The 14,523-nt window shown below is 36.7% G+C and overlaps 1 protein-coding gene across 1 annotated transcript in view; it reads right to left on the bottom strand.

The window, feature by feature from the left end:
• LOC149806280 (uncharacterized) overlaps positions 1–14,523 on the bottom strand; it is a 386,203-nt gene that overhangs the window by 348,683 nt on the left and 22,997 nt on the right. Inside the window, exon 4 of the mRNA XM_089935557.1 lies at positions 6,577–6,826. Coding sequence (XP_089791683.1) covers positions 6,577–6,826 — 250 coding nt within the window. The remainder of the gene's footprint in view (positions 1–6,576; positions 6,827–14,523) is intronic.

Genomic DNA, 14,523 nt, shown 5'->3' with positions numbered 1-14,523 from the left:
GCCCCATGACTATCATTATTGTAGTACTGGCTTTTCCAGCTTGGTGAGAGGCTGATGGCTCCATGACTATGATTATTGTACTACTGGCTTTTCCAGCTTGGTGAGAGGCTGATGGCTCCATGACAATCATTATTGTACTACTGGCTTTTCCAGCTTGGACGGAGGCTGATGGTTCCATGACTATCATTATTGTACTACTGGCTTTTCAAGCTTGGTGGGAGGTCGATGGCCCCATGACTATCATTATTGTACTACTGGCTTTTCCAGCTTGGTGGGAGGTTGATGGCCCCATGACTATCATTATTGTTCTACTGGCTTTTCCAGCTTGGTGGGAAGTGGATGGTCTCATAACTATCATTATTGTACTACTGGCTTTTCCAGCTTGGTGAGAAGCTGATGGCTCCATGACAATCATTATTGAATGACTGGCTTTTCAAGCTTGGTGGGAGGCTGATGGCTCCAAGACAATCATTATTGTACTACTGTACTACTGGCTTTTCCAGCTTGGTGGGAGGCTGATGGACCCATGACTATCATTATTGTACTACTGGCTTTTCCAGCTTGGTGGGAGGTTGATGGTCCCATGACTATCATTATTGTACTACTGACCTTTCCTGCTTGGTGGGAAGAAGATGGCCCCATGACTATCATTATTATACTACTGGCTTTTCCTGCTTGGTGGGAGGTTGATGGCCCCATGACAATCATTATTGTACTACTGGCTTTTCCAGCTTGGTGGGAGGTTGATGGTCCCATGACCATCATTAATGTACTACTGGCTTTTCAAGCTTGGTAGGAGGCTGATGGTCCCATGACTATCATTATTGTACTACTGGCTGTTCCAGCTTGGTGGGAGGTTGATGTCCCCATGACTATCATTATTATACTACTGGCCTTTCCTGCTTGGTGGGAGGAGGATGGCTCCATGACAATCATTATTGTACTACTGGCTTTTCCAGATTGGTGGGAGGCTGATGGCCCCATGACAATCATTATTGTACTACTGGCTTTTCTTGCTTGGTGGGAGGAGGATGGCCCCATGACTATCATTATTGTAGTACTGGCTTTTCCAGCTTGGTGAGAGGCTGATGGCTCCATGACTATGATTATTGTACTACTGGCTTTTCCAGCTTGGTGAGAGGCTGATGGCTCCATGACAATCATTATTGTACTACTGGCTTTTCCAGCTTGGACGGAGGCTGATGGTTCCATGACTATCATTATTGTACTACTGGCTTTTCAAGCTTGGTGGGAGGTCGATGGCCCCATGACTATCATTATTGTACTACTGGCTTTTCCAGCTTGGTGGGAGGTTGATGGCCCCATGACTATCATTATTGTTCTACTGGCTTTTCCAGCTTGGTGGGAGGCTGATGGCTCCATGATAATTATTATTGTACTACTTTACTAATGGCTTTTCCAGCTTGGTGGGAGGCTGATGGCTCCATGATTATCATTATTGTACTACTGGCTTTTCCAGCTAGGTGTAAGGCTGATGGCTCCATGACAATCATTATTGTACTACTGGCTTCTCCTGCTCGTTGGGAAGCTGATGGTCTCATGACTATCATTATTGTACTACTGGCTTTTCCAGCTTGGTGAGAGGCTGATGGCTCCATGACAATCATTATTATACTACTGGCTTTTCCAGCTTGGTGGGAAGTGGATGGTCTCATGACTATCATTATTGTACTACTGGCTTTTCCAGCTTGGTGAGAAGCTGATGGCTCCATGACAATCATTATTGAATGACTGGCTTTTCAAGCTTGGTGGGAGGCTGATGGCTCCAAGACAATCATTATTGTACTACTGTACTACTGGCTTTTCCAGCTTGGTGGGAGGCTGATGGACCCATGACTATCATTATTGTACTACTGGCTTTTCCAGCTTGGTGGGAGGTTGATGGTCCCATGACTATCATTATTGTACTACTGACCTTTCCTGCTTGGTGGGAAGAAGATGGCCCCATGACTATCATTATTGTACTACTGGCTTTTCCTGCTTGGTGGGAGGTTGATGGCTCCATGACAATCATTATTATACTACTGGCTTTTCCAGCTTGGTGGGAAGTGGATGGTCTCATAACTATCATTATTGTACTACTGGCTTTTCCAGCTTGGTGAGAAGCTGATGGCTCCATGACAATCATTATTGAATGACTGGCTTTTCAAGCTTGGTGGGAGGCTGATGGCTCCAAGACAATCATTATTGTACTACTGTACTACTGGCTTTTCCAGCTTGGTGGGAGGCTGATGGACCCATGACTATCATTATTGTACTATTGGCTTTTCCAGCTTGGTGGGAGGTTGATGGTCCCATGACTATCATTATTGTACTACTGACCTTTCCTGCTTGGTGGGAAGAAGATGGCCCCATGACTATCATTATTATACTACTGGCTTTTCCTGCTTGGTGGGAGGTTGATGGCCCCATGACAATCATTATTGTACTACTGGCTTTTCCAGCTTGGTGGGAGGTTGATGGTCCCATGACCATCATTAATGTACTACTGGCTTTTCAAGCTTGGTAGGAGGCTGATGGTCCCATGACTATCATTATTGTACTACTGGCTGTTCCAGCTTGGTGGGAGGTTGATGTCCCCATGACTATCATTATTATACTACTGGCCTTTCCTGCTTGGTGGGAGGAGGATGGCTCCATGACAATCATTATTGTACTACTGGCTTTTCCAGATTGGTGGGAGGCTGATGGCCCCATGACAATCATTATTGTACTACTGGCTTTTCTTGCTTGGTGGGAGGAGGATGGCCCCATGACTATCATTATTGTAGTACTGGCTTTTCCAGCTTGGTGAGAGGCTGATGGCTCCATGACTATGATTATTGTACTACTGGCTTTTCCAGCTTGGTGAGAGGCTGATGGCTCCATGACAATCATTATTGTACTACTGGCTTTTCCAGCTTGGACGGAGGCTGATGGTTCCATGACTATCATTATTGTACTACTGGCTTTTCAAGCTTGGTGGGAGGTCGATGGCCCCATGACTATCATTATTGTACTACTGGCTTTTCCAGCTTGGTGGGAGGTTGATGGCCCCATGACTATCATTATTGTTCTACTGGCTTTTCCAGCTTGGTGGGAAGTGGATGGTCTCATAACTATCATTATTGTACTACTGGCTTTTCCAGCTTGGTGAGAAGCTGATGGCTCCATGACAATCATTATTGAATGACTGGCTTTTCAAGCTTGGTGGGAGGCTGATGGCTCCAAGACAATCATTATTGTACTACTGTACTACTGGCTTTTCCAGCTTGGTGGGAGGCTGATGGACCCATGACTATCATTATTGTACTACTGGCTTTTCCAGCTTGGTGGGAGGTTGATGGTCCCATGACTATCATTATTGTACTACTGACCTTTCCTGCTTGGTGGGAAGAAGATGGCCCCATGACTATCATTATTATACTACTGGCTTTTCCTGCTTGGTGGGAGGTTGATGGCCCCATGACAATCATTATTGTACTACTGGCTTTTCCAGCTTGGTGGGAGGTTGATGGTCCCATGACCATCATTAATGTACTACTGGCTTTTCAAGCTTGGTAGGAGGCTGATGGTCCCATGACTATCATTATTGTACTACTGGCTGTTCCAGCTTGGTGGGAGGTTGATGACCCCATGACTATCATTATTGTACTACTGGCCTTTCCTGCTTGGTGGGAAGAAGATGGTCCCATGACTATCATTATTATACTACTGGCTTCTCCAGTCTGGTGGGAGGCTGATGGCCCCATGACTATCATTATTGTACTACTGGCTTTTCCAGCTTGGTGGGAGGCTGATGGCCCCATTCCTATTATTATTGTACTACTGGCTTTTCCAGCTTGGTGGGAGGTTGATGGCCCAATGACTAGCCATCAGAGTAAGCTTTTCATCATCTGCCAGCATGATGCTCTAATGCTGACTAGGATAGCCTGACAAATTGTTGGGGGTAATAGAATCAGGCCTAATGAGTAGATCTTTTCAACGAGTAGAGGTAGGATAAAGATGTCTGCCAGAATGTGATTTTCATGACATGGTTAAGAAAGATATAAGATGCAGCAACAGCTCAAACCTTGAGTATTTTAATCTCACGAGAGAGACATCTCTCTCAGCAAGAGACTGATAAATCAGTCAGTCAGACATGAGATCATATCATCATAACATGTAGATCTCACTCATTATCTAAGTCATCCAAGAGTTTGATCCTATCCAAGAGTTTTATCCTATCAGCCCATATTCAATGCCTGATCAAATTCTAATAATAAAAAAATGGAATATATAATGGTAACAATTTTAGCCAATCCAAATCAAAATACCCCTATTACTATGTGTGTATCCAATGCTTATTATCTAAGATGTCTGAGATCATGATAATATCCTAGTTTAATTCAGCATAACTAAACCAATTCCTCACTTGACTGAAATCATGCAACAAAATTACAACCAGAATGGTCAAAAGCAAATGTTGACAGAAGAATGATGTTAGACAGGTACAATGACATGCCATAAACTCACAAAGTCTTATGGTCAGAATGGTTGCAAGCAAATACTGACAGAAGAATGCTGTTAGACAGGTACAATATCGTGCCATAAACTCTCAAAGTCTTATGGTCAGAATGGTCACAAGCAAATGCTGACAGAAGAATGATGTTAGACAGGTACAATGCCATGACATAAACTCTCAAAGTCTTATGCTCAGAATGGTCACAAGCAAATGCTGACAGAAGAATGATGTTAGACAGGTACAATGACATGCCATAAACTCACAAAGTCTTATGGTCAGAATGGTTGCAAACAAATACTGACAGAAGAATGATGTTAGACAGGTACAATGCCATGCCATAAACTCACAAAGTCTTATGGTCAGAATGGTTGCAAGCAAATACTGACAGAAGAATGCTGTTAGACAGGTACAATGCCATGACATAAACTCTCAAAGTCTTACGGTCAGAATGGTCACAAGCAAATGCTGACAGAAGAATGATGTTAGACAGGTACAATGCCATGACATAAACTCTCAAAGTCTTATGGTCAGAATGGTCACAAGCAAATGCTGACAGAAGAATGATGTTAGACAGGTACAATGCCATGACATAAACTCTCAAAGTCTTACGGTCAGAATGGTCACAAGCAAATACTGACAGAAGAATGATGTTAGACAGGTACAATGCCATGACATAAACTCTCAAAGTCTTATGGTCAGAATGGTCACAAGCAAATGCTGACAGAAGAATGATGTTAGACAGGTACAATGACATGCCATAAACTCTCAAAGTCTTACAGTCAGAATGGTCAAAAGCAAATACTGACAGAAGAATGATGTTAGACAGGTACAATGCCATGCCATAAACTCTCAAAGTCTTATGGTCAGAATGGTCACAAGCAAATGCTGACAGATGAATGATGTTAGACAGGTACAATGTCATGCCATAAACTCAGTCTTATGGACATAATGAGCTTCAAATTCAAATGTCTCCATGTCAGATGCTTTCTCTCAAGTTCCATTTAACAGTTATTGATAAGTTTTTAAGGAGATCAGCATTTGGTAAAATTCTGTTTGGTAGTTTGTGAGAAGATATCATATAAAGTTGTTTTTAATAGTTTTAGTAATAATTGCCATATTTGATGAGCAGTAAAATTGTCCAAACCTGCAAGTGACTTACACCAGTAAACCACTTGTAAAATAGCTATTTTGGAGATGATTAAAGTGCTGGCATAAAATGCATAAATTGCACGACACATGGATGTAAAGACACATGAATGTAAAGACACATGGATGTAAAGACCCATGGATGTAAAGACCCATGGATGTAAAGACACATGGATGTAAAGACACATGGATGTAAAGACCCATGGATGTAAAGACCCATGGATGTAAAGACACATGGATGTAAAGACCCATGGATGTAAAGACACATGAATGTAAAGACACATGGATGTAAAGACACATGAATGTAAAGACACATGGATGTAAAGACACATGAATGTAAAGACACATGGATGTAAAGACACATGGATGTAAAGACACATGAATGTAAAGACACATGGATGTAAAGACACATGAATGTAAAGACACATGGATGTAAAGACACATGGATGTAAAGACACATGAATGTAAAGACACATGGATGTAAAGACACATGAATGTAAAGACACATGGATGTAAAGACACATGGATGTAAAGACACATGAATGTAAAGACACATGGATGTAAAGACACATGAATGTAAAGACACATGGATGTAAAGACACATGGATGTAAAGACACATGGATGTAAAGACACATGAGAGACAAAGAACTATATGATAGTATACTTGGACTTACAGGCAAGTTAGCTAAAACTTCTGAAACTCAATCAAAATTTAGGCAAATGGTAAAGTTCTTCCATGGATGTCAGAATGCCAAATAAGACTCCACACTGGATTGCAAATCACCTGTATTGGAAATAAAAACTTCCTGCATTTGTACTTAGGGTTTATCACATGTATTAAATGTCAGTGATACATATTACTTAATTCTGTTTCTTAATTTTATTTTGCAATCTCTCTGCATGCAATATAAATACTAATACTTACAGCACTGTAATCCTCGATCTGTGTTTGAAAGAGTTTTATCAGGATCACAGGTTAGTCCTGGTGACTCGTCCACTTTTACTGCAGTCACATCCAGAGTGTATGTTGTTGCATTACAAGTCAAGCTTCCATAATCAAATATGCTGGTGGACAGATTGCTGCTCAGAGTTGCACGTAGGTTATTTACACATGTAGTTCTTGTACTATTATTTACTGTTAGGTCATTAAGATTCACAGAAAATGCAGTGATGATCTGAAAAAATGCAAAGAAACATATTTTCTTCAAAATTTCCCTAAAATGATGTGGCTTTAATTGCCATTGAAAAAATTAATTGCTAGCTGCCGCTATTTATTTAACATAAATACACACACATACAAACACAAACATACGATGAAAGTTGAGGAAACATTTGTCAAAGTGATCAAGCAAGTGTGTTATGACTCTATGGTCTTAAACTAAGTAACAAAAAAGAGCAGAAACCAGCACATTTTGTAAAATTCAACAAATAAATTAAATCCCAAATAGAATTAAAACTTCTATCACATTTCCAAATGATCTAAATGAATCCAATACTGAGTGTGCTGATGTACTTGTAGTCTTGAATATGCTAATGTGCCAATGTCCAAGAATGTGGTGATATGTTAACAGTCTTGATTAACAGTCTTGATGTAATACAATGCTATAATCCAAAAGGTCCTTGAATGAATTCACAATAATTCCAAAACAATGGTTTAGTCCAAGAAGTATTAAGAAGCACTTTGTAATTTCAATGAATAATTTAAATTTTAAAAAATCCACACAATTGAAAAATTAAATAATTAATAATTTTGAATTAAAAAACATTAAGATAAATAACTCAGACACAATAATAGAACCAGTATGTGGATCAGATTCCTTTGTAAAACATCCTAAGTTGTCGACAAGATTAGGAATTTCCTAATTTCTAATTTCCTAGATGCAGCAGGGATGGTACTTGGCTTTGCTAATGTCACAAATTGCAATCATTTTTTACTTATTGGTGACAAATTATATCATCTGTCAATTTTTTGGTGACAACATATTTTGGCTGTTTAAACTTGTTTATGCAATCTTGGGTTTGGGGTGGAGAAATTAAAATGCATCATAAATGGAAGCCACACACATAGATATAAAATGATCAGAATCTATCTACTATTACATAAACAAATCCTTTGTTCATCTTGACAAATGCATCTTAACAGTATTTTTAAATTATAATCCACATATGCTTATGCCTACACCTGGCCTGGGTACTGTATGCTGTGATACACTCAGATAGTCCTGCTACCAGATTAGCTACAATCAATCAACAAGGCAGGAACAGGAACAGCTACAATTGACCAAATTACCATTTTTTGTGTGTTTTTAAATATAAAAAAATGTACCCCAAAAATAGTATTGCTGAAACTTCAAAGAAAACTGATTATCTTTAAAATACTGATTGTTCTGTATAAATACTAAGCAAATGAAACAAAACAAAATTGGTCTCAATCAAAGTTCTACAATTATTTGTTGTTATCACTGCAATAACAAACTGGCATTAGCTTGGTCTTTGAAAGTTTGCATTTAGCAGTGACTTCAATAACACATGTACTCTTCATCGAAGCAAGCTAACTACAATCTTCAATAAAAACAAAGCAAGTGAGAACCAAACTTCAGTAAAAAAACAGCAATGAAATTTGATCATTTGTTGCATTTTCCAAAGTGATTGAAACACTTTTTTGTGCTGTGTCAGTTTCTCTTTTGCAGGAAAAATGTTTACACTTACAATCGCTACCAAAAACAGCATAAAACTCAAATTAAATTTCAAATATTTTGAAACTACAAATATTTGGTCACAAAGATGTTTGTTAAGCATTTTAAATTGTTCAACTGTTTTAATTCCCTATTAACAGCCTCATCCCCTTGGTAGCCTCAGCAAGATGATAGCTGTCTCCAGCTGACCAAAATCAAGGCCATGCACATGTAGAATGTAAACAACTATAAAACCACATGCTAATGGTAACAATAAATATCTCAGTAAATTGCTTAGCGACACATATTTGTTGAATATGGAACAAAATCTTTTTTCTTTCTTTATGTGAGAAAGCTTGCCAGTAGCTTCTCGTGGGTCGGTGGTTCTTTCCAGGGTTTTCCCCAAGTTCTTCCTCCACCATTAATACTGGCAGCCATGTATAGCCAATCATGTGCTAAAAACTGGCATTAAACCCTACAACAACATGACACCTATTTGGTAACTGTTGGATATAGATCAAACAAGATAAGCCATTCATCTTTCTGCATACGAGTTGTTTGTATTTCCTAGCATGATGTGAATGATATATAAATTTTCTAACACGTGATCCATACTCAGATTTATGGATTTTTCATATACATGTATAGTACTTTATACATTATGGATTCTTCTACACAACTGTAAGTTTTCAATACACACTGTATTTCAGAATAGTTTTGTAATCAATTATTCAATTAATCAACATTTCCATTGTTTATTTTCTCTCAGCATAAATCCTACTCATTCATGACAGATCACCTCTTACAAATGTAAGTAAAACAGTTTTGTTTATATAATTGATCAAATTCAGATGATTTAGTGGTGTAGATGTAGATAAAGAACTAGTAAATTCTGAGTATGAGAAATGGTGGCTATGGCTGATCACATGGCTTCACTGGCTTGATAGTGAATAAGTTCCCTCAAGATTTTAAAGCACATAAGAAATTCTTCCAAGAAAAATAATTATACAGCTAGAATTATTAGATTTTGCTCTTAAAAGTTTCTATACATATTAGATGTGCACCAAGAATGTAAAATGGTTAAAAATGGTGTTGAAAGTAACATGTACTACACTGATTTAACAGTTAGCAGGCAGAACTATGTGTGTGGAGTCAAATAGGTGTTCTATTTATAGCACACTGTACTGTGTACCTTTGGTACATGTATATCAACTGCCTACAAAGCCATACACTCAGTGAGGTAAAGGGTTAATGTCAGAGCTCTCCCTGCTCAGATTCAAGTAAACATATTTATTCCATTAATAATGATCTGAATATTTATTCTATAATCATACAGAAATATTAGCTATGTATTATGTTGCGTATGAAAGAAATGCCACTAGTCAGATATACCCTTACCATGATTTTGGTCCAAGGTCAATTACAAAATATAGATATACAAAAACATAATCAAAGACAAAAGCCAACAAACTATATAAATATACATAGCAATTGCATGTAACATTTTGACACACTTAGATATACTTTCCTGATAATATACAGATACAATAAATATACTTCCTGAGTAAGTTTGATTTTGCATAAAATAAACAAGAGACCCAAAAGGGCCTATTACTGTTCATTTCACTAAGGAGGCTTGTGTATCACTGTAAGACCACACCCTATGCAAACTATCTCCCAAACTTGCAATGCATCAATTTGAACTATTCTACTATATTATTATAAAAATATCTTTGGAAAGATAAAGGTATAAGTCTTTTGCCTATAATCAAATCATCAAAGATCTTTACATGGTAAAGACAAATCTATAATTTGTGGTTCACAAACAAAGCCATATAATATATAAATTATTATTATTATTATTATTATTATTATTATTCACAAAATAACTGTTTTACTTCACTCTTTTCCAGTGGTTGTAGATGTGAATGTTTCTGTTCCAGATTGTTTGAAGCTTCTGAATTCCAAAGATTGGTTAAATCAAAGTCACTACAGTCAGATTGACTTCCATTGGTTAAATCAAAGTCACTACAGTCAGATTGATTTCCATTGGTTAAATCAAAGTCACTACACTCAGACTGATTCCCATTGGTTAAATCAAAGTCACTACAGTCAGATTGATTTCCATTGGTTAAATCAAAGTCACTACAGTCAGACTGACTTCCATTGGTTAAATCAAAGTCACTACAATCAGACTGATTTCCATTGGTTAAATCAAAGTCACTACAGTCAGATTGACTTCCATTGTTGAAATTGTCATTTACAGATATAACTAAAATAATGCAGTAATGAACTGGGTTATCTCTACCTTAAATCATTTACTTTGTTTTTACTGTAAAAAGCCCATAAAATTTAAAATTTAGCACAAAGAGGATTTTAAGGTATGGGCACAAGAGCCAGAACTCTATCATCAGGCTGAAAACTCCTTCCCTTTCTATTTCTGTCATCCTTTAATTCTATTTTGACTGAGTAGAGTCAAGGTTAGTTCTTGCTACTTCACAAGCATTTGACAAATTAAAATCAGAGACAGAGGCAAGAAGATTAATCTTGGAATATTCATTTGAAAGAAGATTTTATTTTAATAACTACAATGGTCTATAGACAGTATGTCCAAAAACTGTTTTAAAAGGACTAAAACTAAAAGATTCTTGAACTGATTCCCTAACAGCAAATAATAGTAGATGAACAAAGTATCAAAGCATTATAACTGAATCATATTCTTCAAATTTGATAAAATTGTTCCAAATCCCCTTGACCTTCTGGGTAATAGGCCAAGGGAGTTTCATGGGATAGTCTAAGAATTTTCTGTTGATGTGACATCAGAATGGCAATCTGATAGCTACTGACCACTGTTTGCTAGCAAATACCTAAAGTGTATGATAGTACATGGTATGATAGTACTTGGTATGATAGTAATTGGTATGATAGTACTTGTACATATTGGTATGATACTACTTGGTATACTATAGCCACAGATAGTTATGTACTAAAACTGCCTTGTGAAAATCAGTCCTTTCATATATTGCAAGCCATTAAATTTCTATTAACAAATCTTTTGATAAATGATAACAGCATAATGAGTAAAAGTATTGGACTACCACAAAGTCAGTAAAAAATGGGTCTCAGTAACCTATTTTAAGATAAAGGCATAATACTCTCAAGATGCATCCACACCAAATTTCATGAATTTAGGTTTAATAGTGTTAGAAATAAGATATTAAGAACCGATATGGTCATGAGTTAAATGCAAAACCTTAATATAAGCTATGTAGGTCACACTGATATTCTTTTCTTATGAGTCAGTTCTATGAACAGAGACATATACAATCACCTAGCTTGATGACTGTGACATGAATAGTGTTGGAGATTGAACCCAAATCAATGAAGTATGAAATATGGGTCACAGTGACTTACTTTTGTGACTAGGGTATGGTACTCATCAATATATATTTCTGCACATCTACCTGGTTCAACAAAAATATCAAATGTAATTTTAAGTATTTAATGCTTAGTCACCATCAAACTGCTCCCGCTATAATCATGGTCAATATTTAATAATGGCATATATGATTAACGGTAGTGTAAACTATGCTACTGAGTTAAGTTGAGATTTGTACATATTGTTATGATATTACTTGGTATATTAGTACTTGGTATGATAGTACTTGTACATATTGGTATGATAGTACTTGTACATATTGGTATAATAGTATGTGTACTTGGTATGATAGAACTTGGTATTATAGTACTTGGTATATTAGTACTTGGTATGATAGTACTTGGCATGATAGTAATTGTACATACTGGTATGATATTACTTGGCATATTAGTACTTGGTATATTAGTACTTGGTATGATAATACTTGGTATATTAGTATTTGTACATATTGGTATGATAGTGCCTGGTATGATAGTACTCGGTATGATAGTAATTGCACATATTGGTATGATAGTACTTGGTATGATAGTACATGGTATGATAGCATAATAGAACTTGGTATGATAGTACTTGTACATAAAGGTATGATAGTACTTGGTATGACAGTACATGGTATGATAGTACCTGTACATATTGGTGTGATAGTACTTGGTATGATAGTACTTGGTATATTAGTACTTGGTATGTGTCATGAAACTGTGTATGAGTTATATCAATATGTATATGTTGTCAAAAATGTACTTGGGTTTCGTTGCCACGTACAGTGTCACCTGAGGGTGGTATATTTTTTCGGCTCTAGTTATTTCGAAATCCTGAGTGAAACTCAGACCATGCTGCATAAACAAATTGCCTGCAGCTGGGAAACCTGAGTACCTAGCTGCACATATCTGTCACAGCTAGTGTACATATAGAGTAAATTCTCCATAACCAAATTACATTACGCCAAGTCTTGTCAGGAAGTTTACCCCTTTATGAAAGCAAATCTCCAGCTGTAGAGCTTCCTTATGCCATGCCTTGTTTATGGATTGATGTGGAGTCACCAGCTGTAGAGCTGCCTTATACATGCCTGCCATGCCTTATACATCATTTGATGTGGAGTCACAGAACTCTGTGGGGTTTTGTGTGACGTATACGCTGTGTTATGGTGACGTTGGATTGGAAGAGTAGACTGGTTTTCTCGATGTGAGGGACCAGGGCTTTGCGACCATTGGGTCTGTGATGTGAGGGCTCTCAAGGAACCCTTCAACAGACTGAGAGAACAGACCATGCGTGGGTGCTTCTCTGGCCATTGACTAGAGCGCATGGAACCGGAGTTACATCTTGGACGTCAAATGGGAGCCACGATAGTTATATACAGTGTTCCATGTTATTTCCACTATTGCATTTCATAATTTCATTCATTTCAATTGCTATCTTGGTATGTGAATGATTGATAGGTTCATAATTTAATTCATTCCTATTGCAATATCGTTATGTGAACGATCGATAGGTTCATAATTTAATTCATTCCTATTGCTATATCGTTATGTGAACGATCGATAAGTTCATAATTTCATTCATTCCTATCATTATATGAATGATTGATAGGTTCATAATTTCATTCATTCCTATCGTTATGTGAACGATCAATAGGTTCATAATTTCATTCATTCCTATTGCTATATTGTTATGTGAAAAATCGATAGGTTCATAATTTCATTCATTTTTTCAATATCGGTTTATGATCGATAGGTTCATAATTTCATTCATTCATTTTTCAATATCATTTTATGAATGGTACATTCATAATTTACCTGCTTTTCAATATCGTTTTATGAACGATACATTCAAATTTACATTCTTTTCAAAATCATTATTTGAATGATACATTCAAATTTACCTGCTTTTCACAATGGTTATTTGAATGATACATTCAAATTTACATGCTTTTGAATGTCATTATTCATAATTCATAATTTCATGCATTTCAATATCGTTATTTGAATGATACAGTCAAATTTACATGCTTTCCTATATTGTTGTATGAACGATACATTAAAGACTTTCTCTATATTGGGGTGTAGATCACTTTTATTTTTTTGATCGGTGATAGGAATTCACATTTGTTTGAAATTCCATTTGTTAAATTCATGTTTGAGTTTTTTCTCATTGAGTTAATTGTTGTTGATAGTTCCATGTTAGGAACTTTATAATTTTCCTTATCTTTTTGTTTATAATGGTGTCAGATTTGTTAATATTTAAATTGCATTTATAAATAAACATCTTGTAAACGCAGTTGCTTTTGGTGTCTTCCCTAATCCAGTCCCAACCTGGCTTCATCCTGTGACAGTATGATAGTACTTGGTATGATAGTACATGGTATGATAGTACTTGTACATATTGGTATTATGGTACTTGGTATGATAGTACATGGTATGATAGTACTTGTACATATTGGTATGATAGTACTTGGTATGATAGTACATGGTATGATAGTACTTATACATATTGGTACGATAGTACTTGTTATAATAGTACATGGTATGATAGTACTTGTACATATTGGTATGATAGTACTTGGCATGGTAGTACATGGTATGATAGCACTTGTACATATTGGTATGATGGTATTTGGTATGATAGTACTTGGTATATTAGTACTTGGTATGATAGTACTTGGTATATTAGTACTTGGCATGATAGTACTTGGTATGATAGTAATTGTACATATTGGTATGATAGAGCTTGGTATGATAGTAATTGTACATACTGGTATGAT

The sequence above is a fragment of the Sinohyriopsis cumingii genome, chromosome 2, assembly GCF_028554795.1.
Source record: "Sinohyriopsis cumingii isolate HCF-2022 chromosome 2, ASM2855479v2, whole genome shotgun sequence".
In the NCBI taxonomy this organism is placed as follows: domain Eukaryota; kingdom Metazoa; phylum Mollusca; class Bivalvia; order Unionida; family Unionidae; genus Sinohyriopsis; species Sinohyriopsis cumingii.
This window is presented reverse-complemented; position numbering and strand designations above follow the sequence as displayed.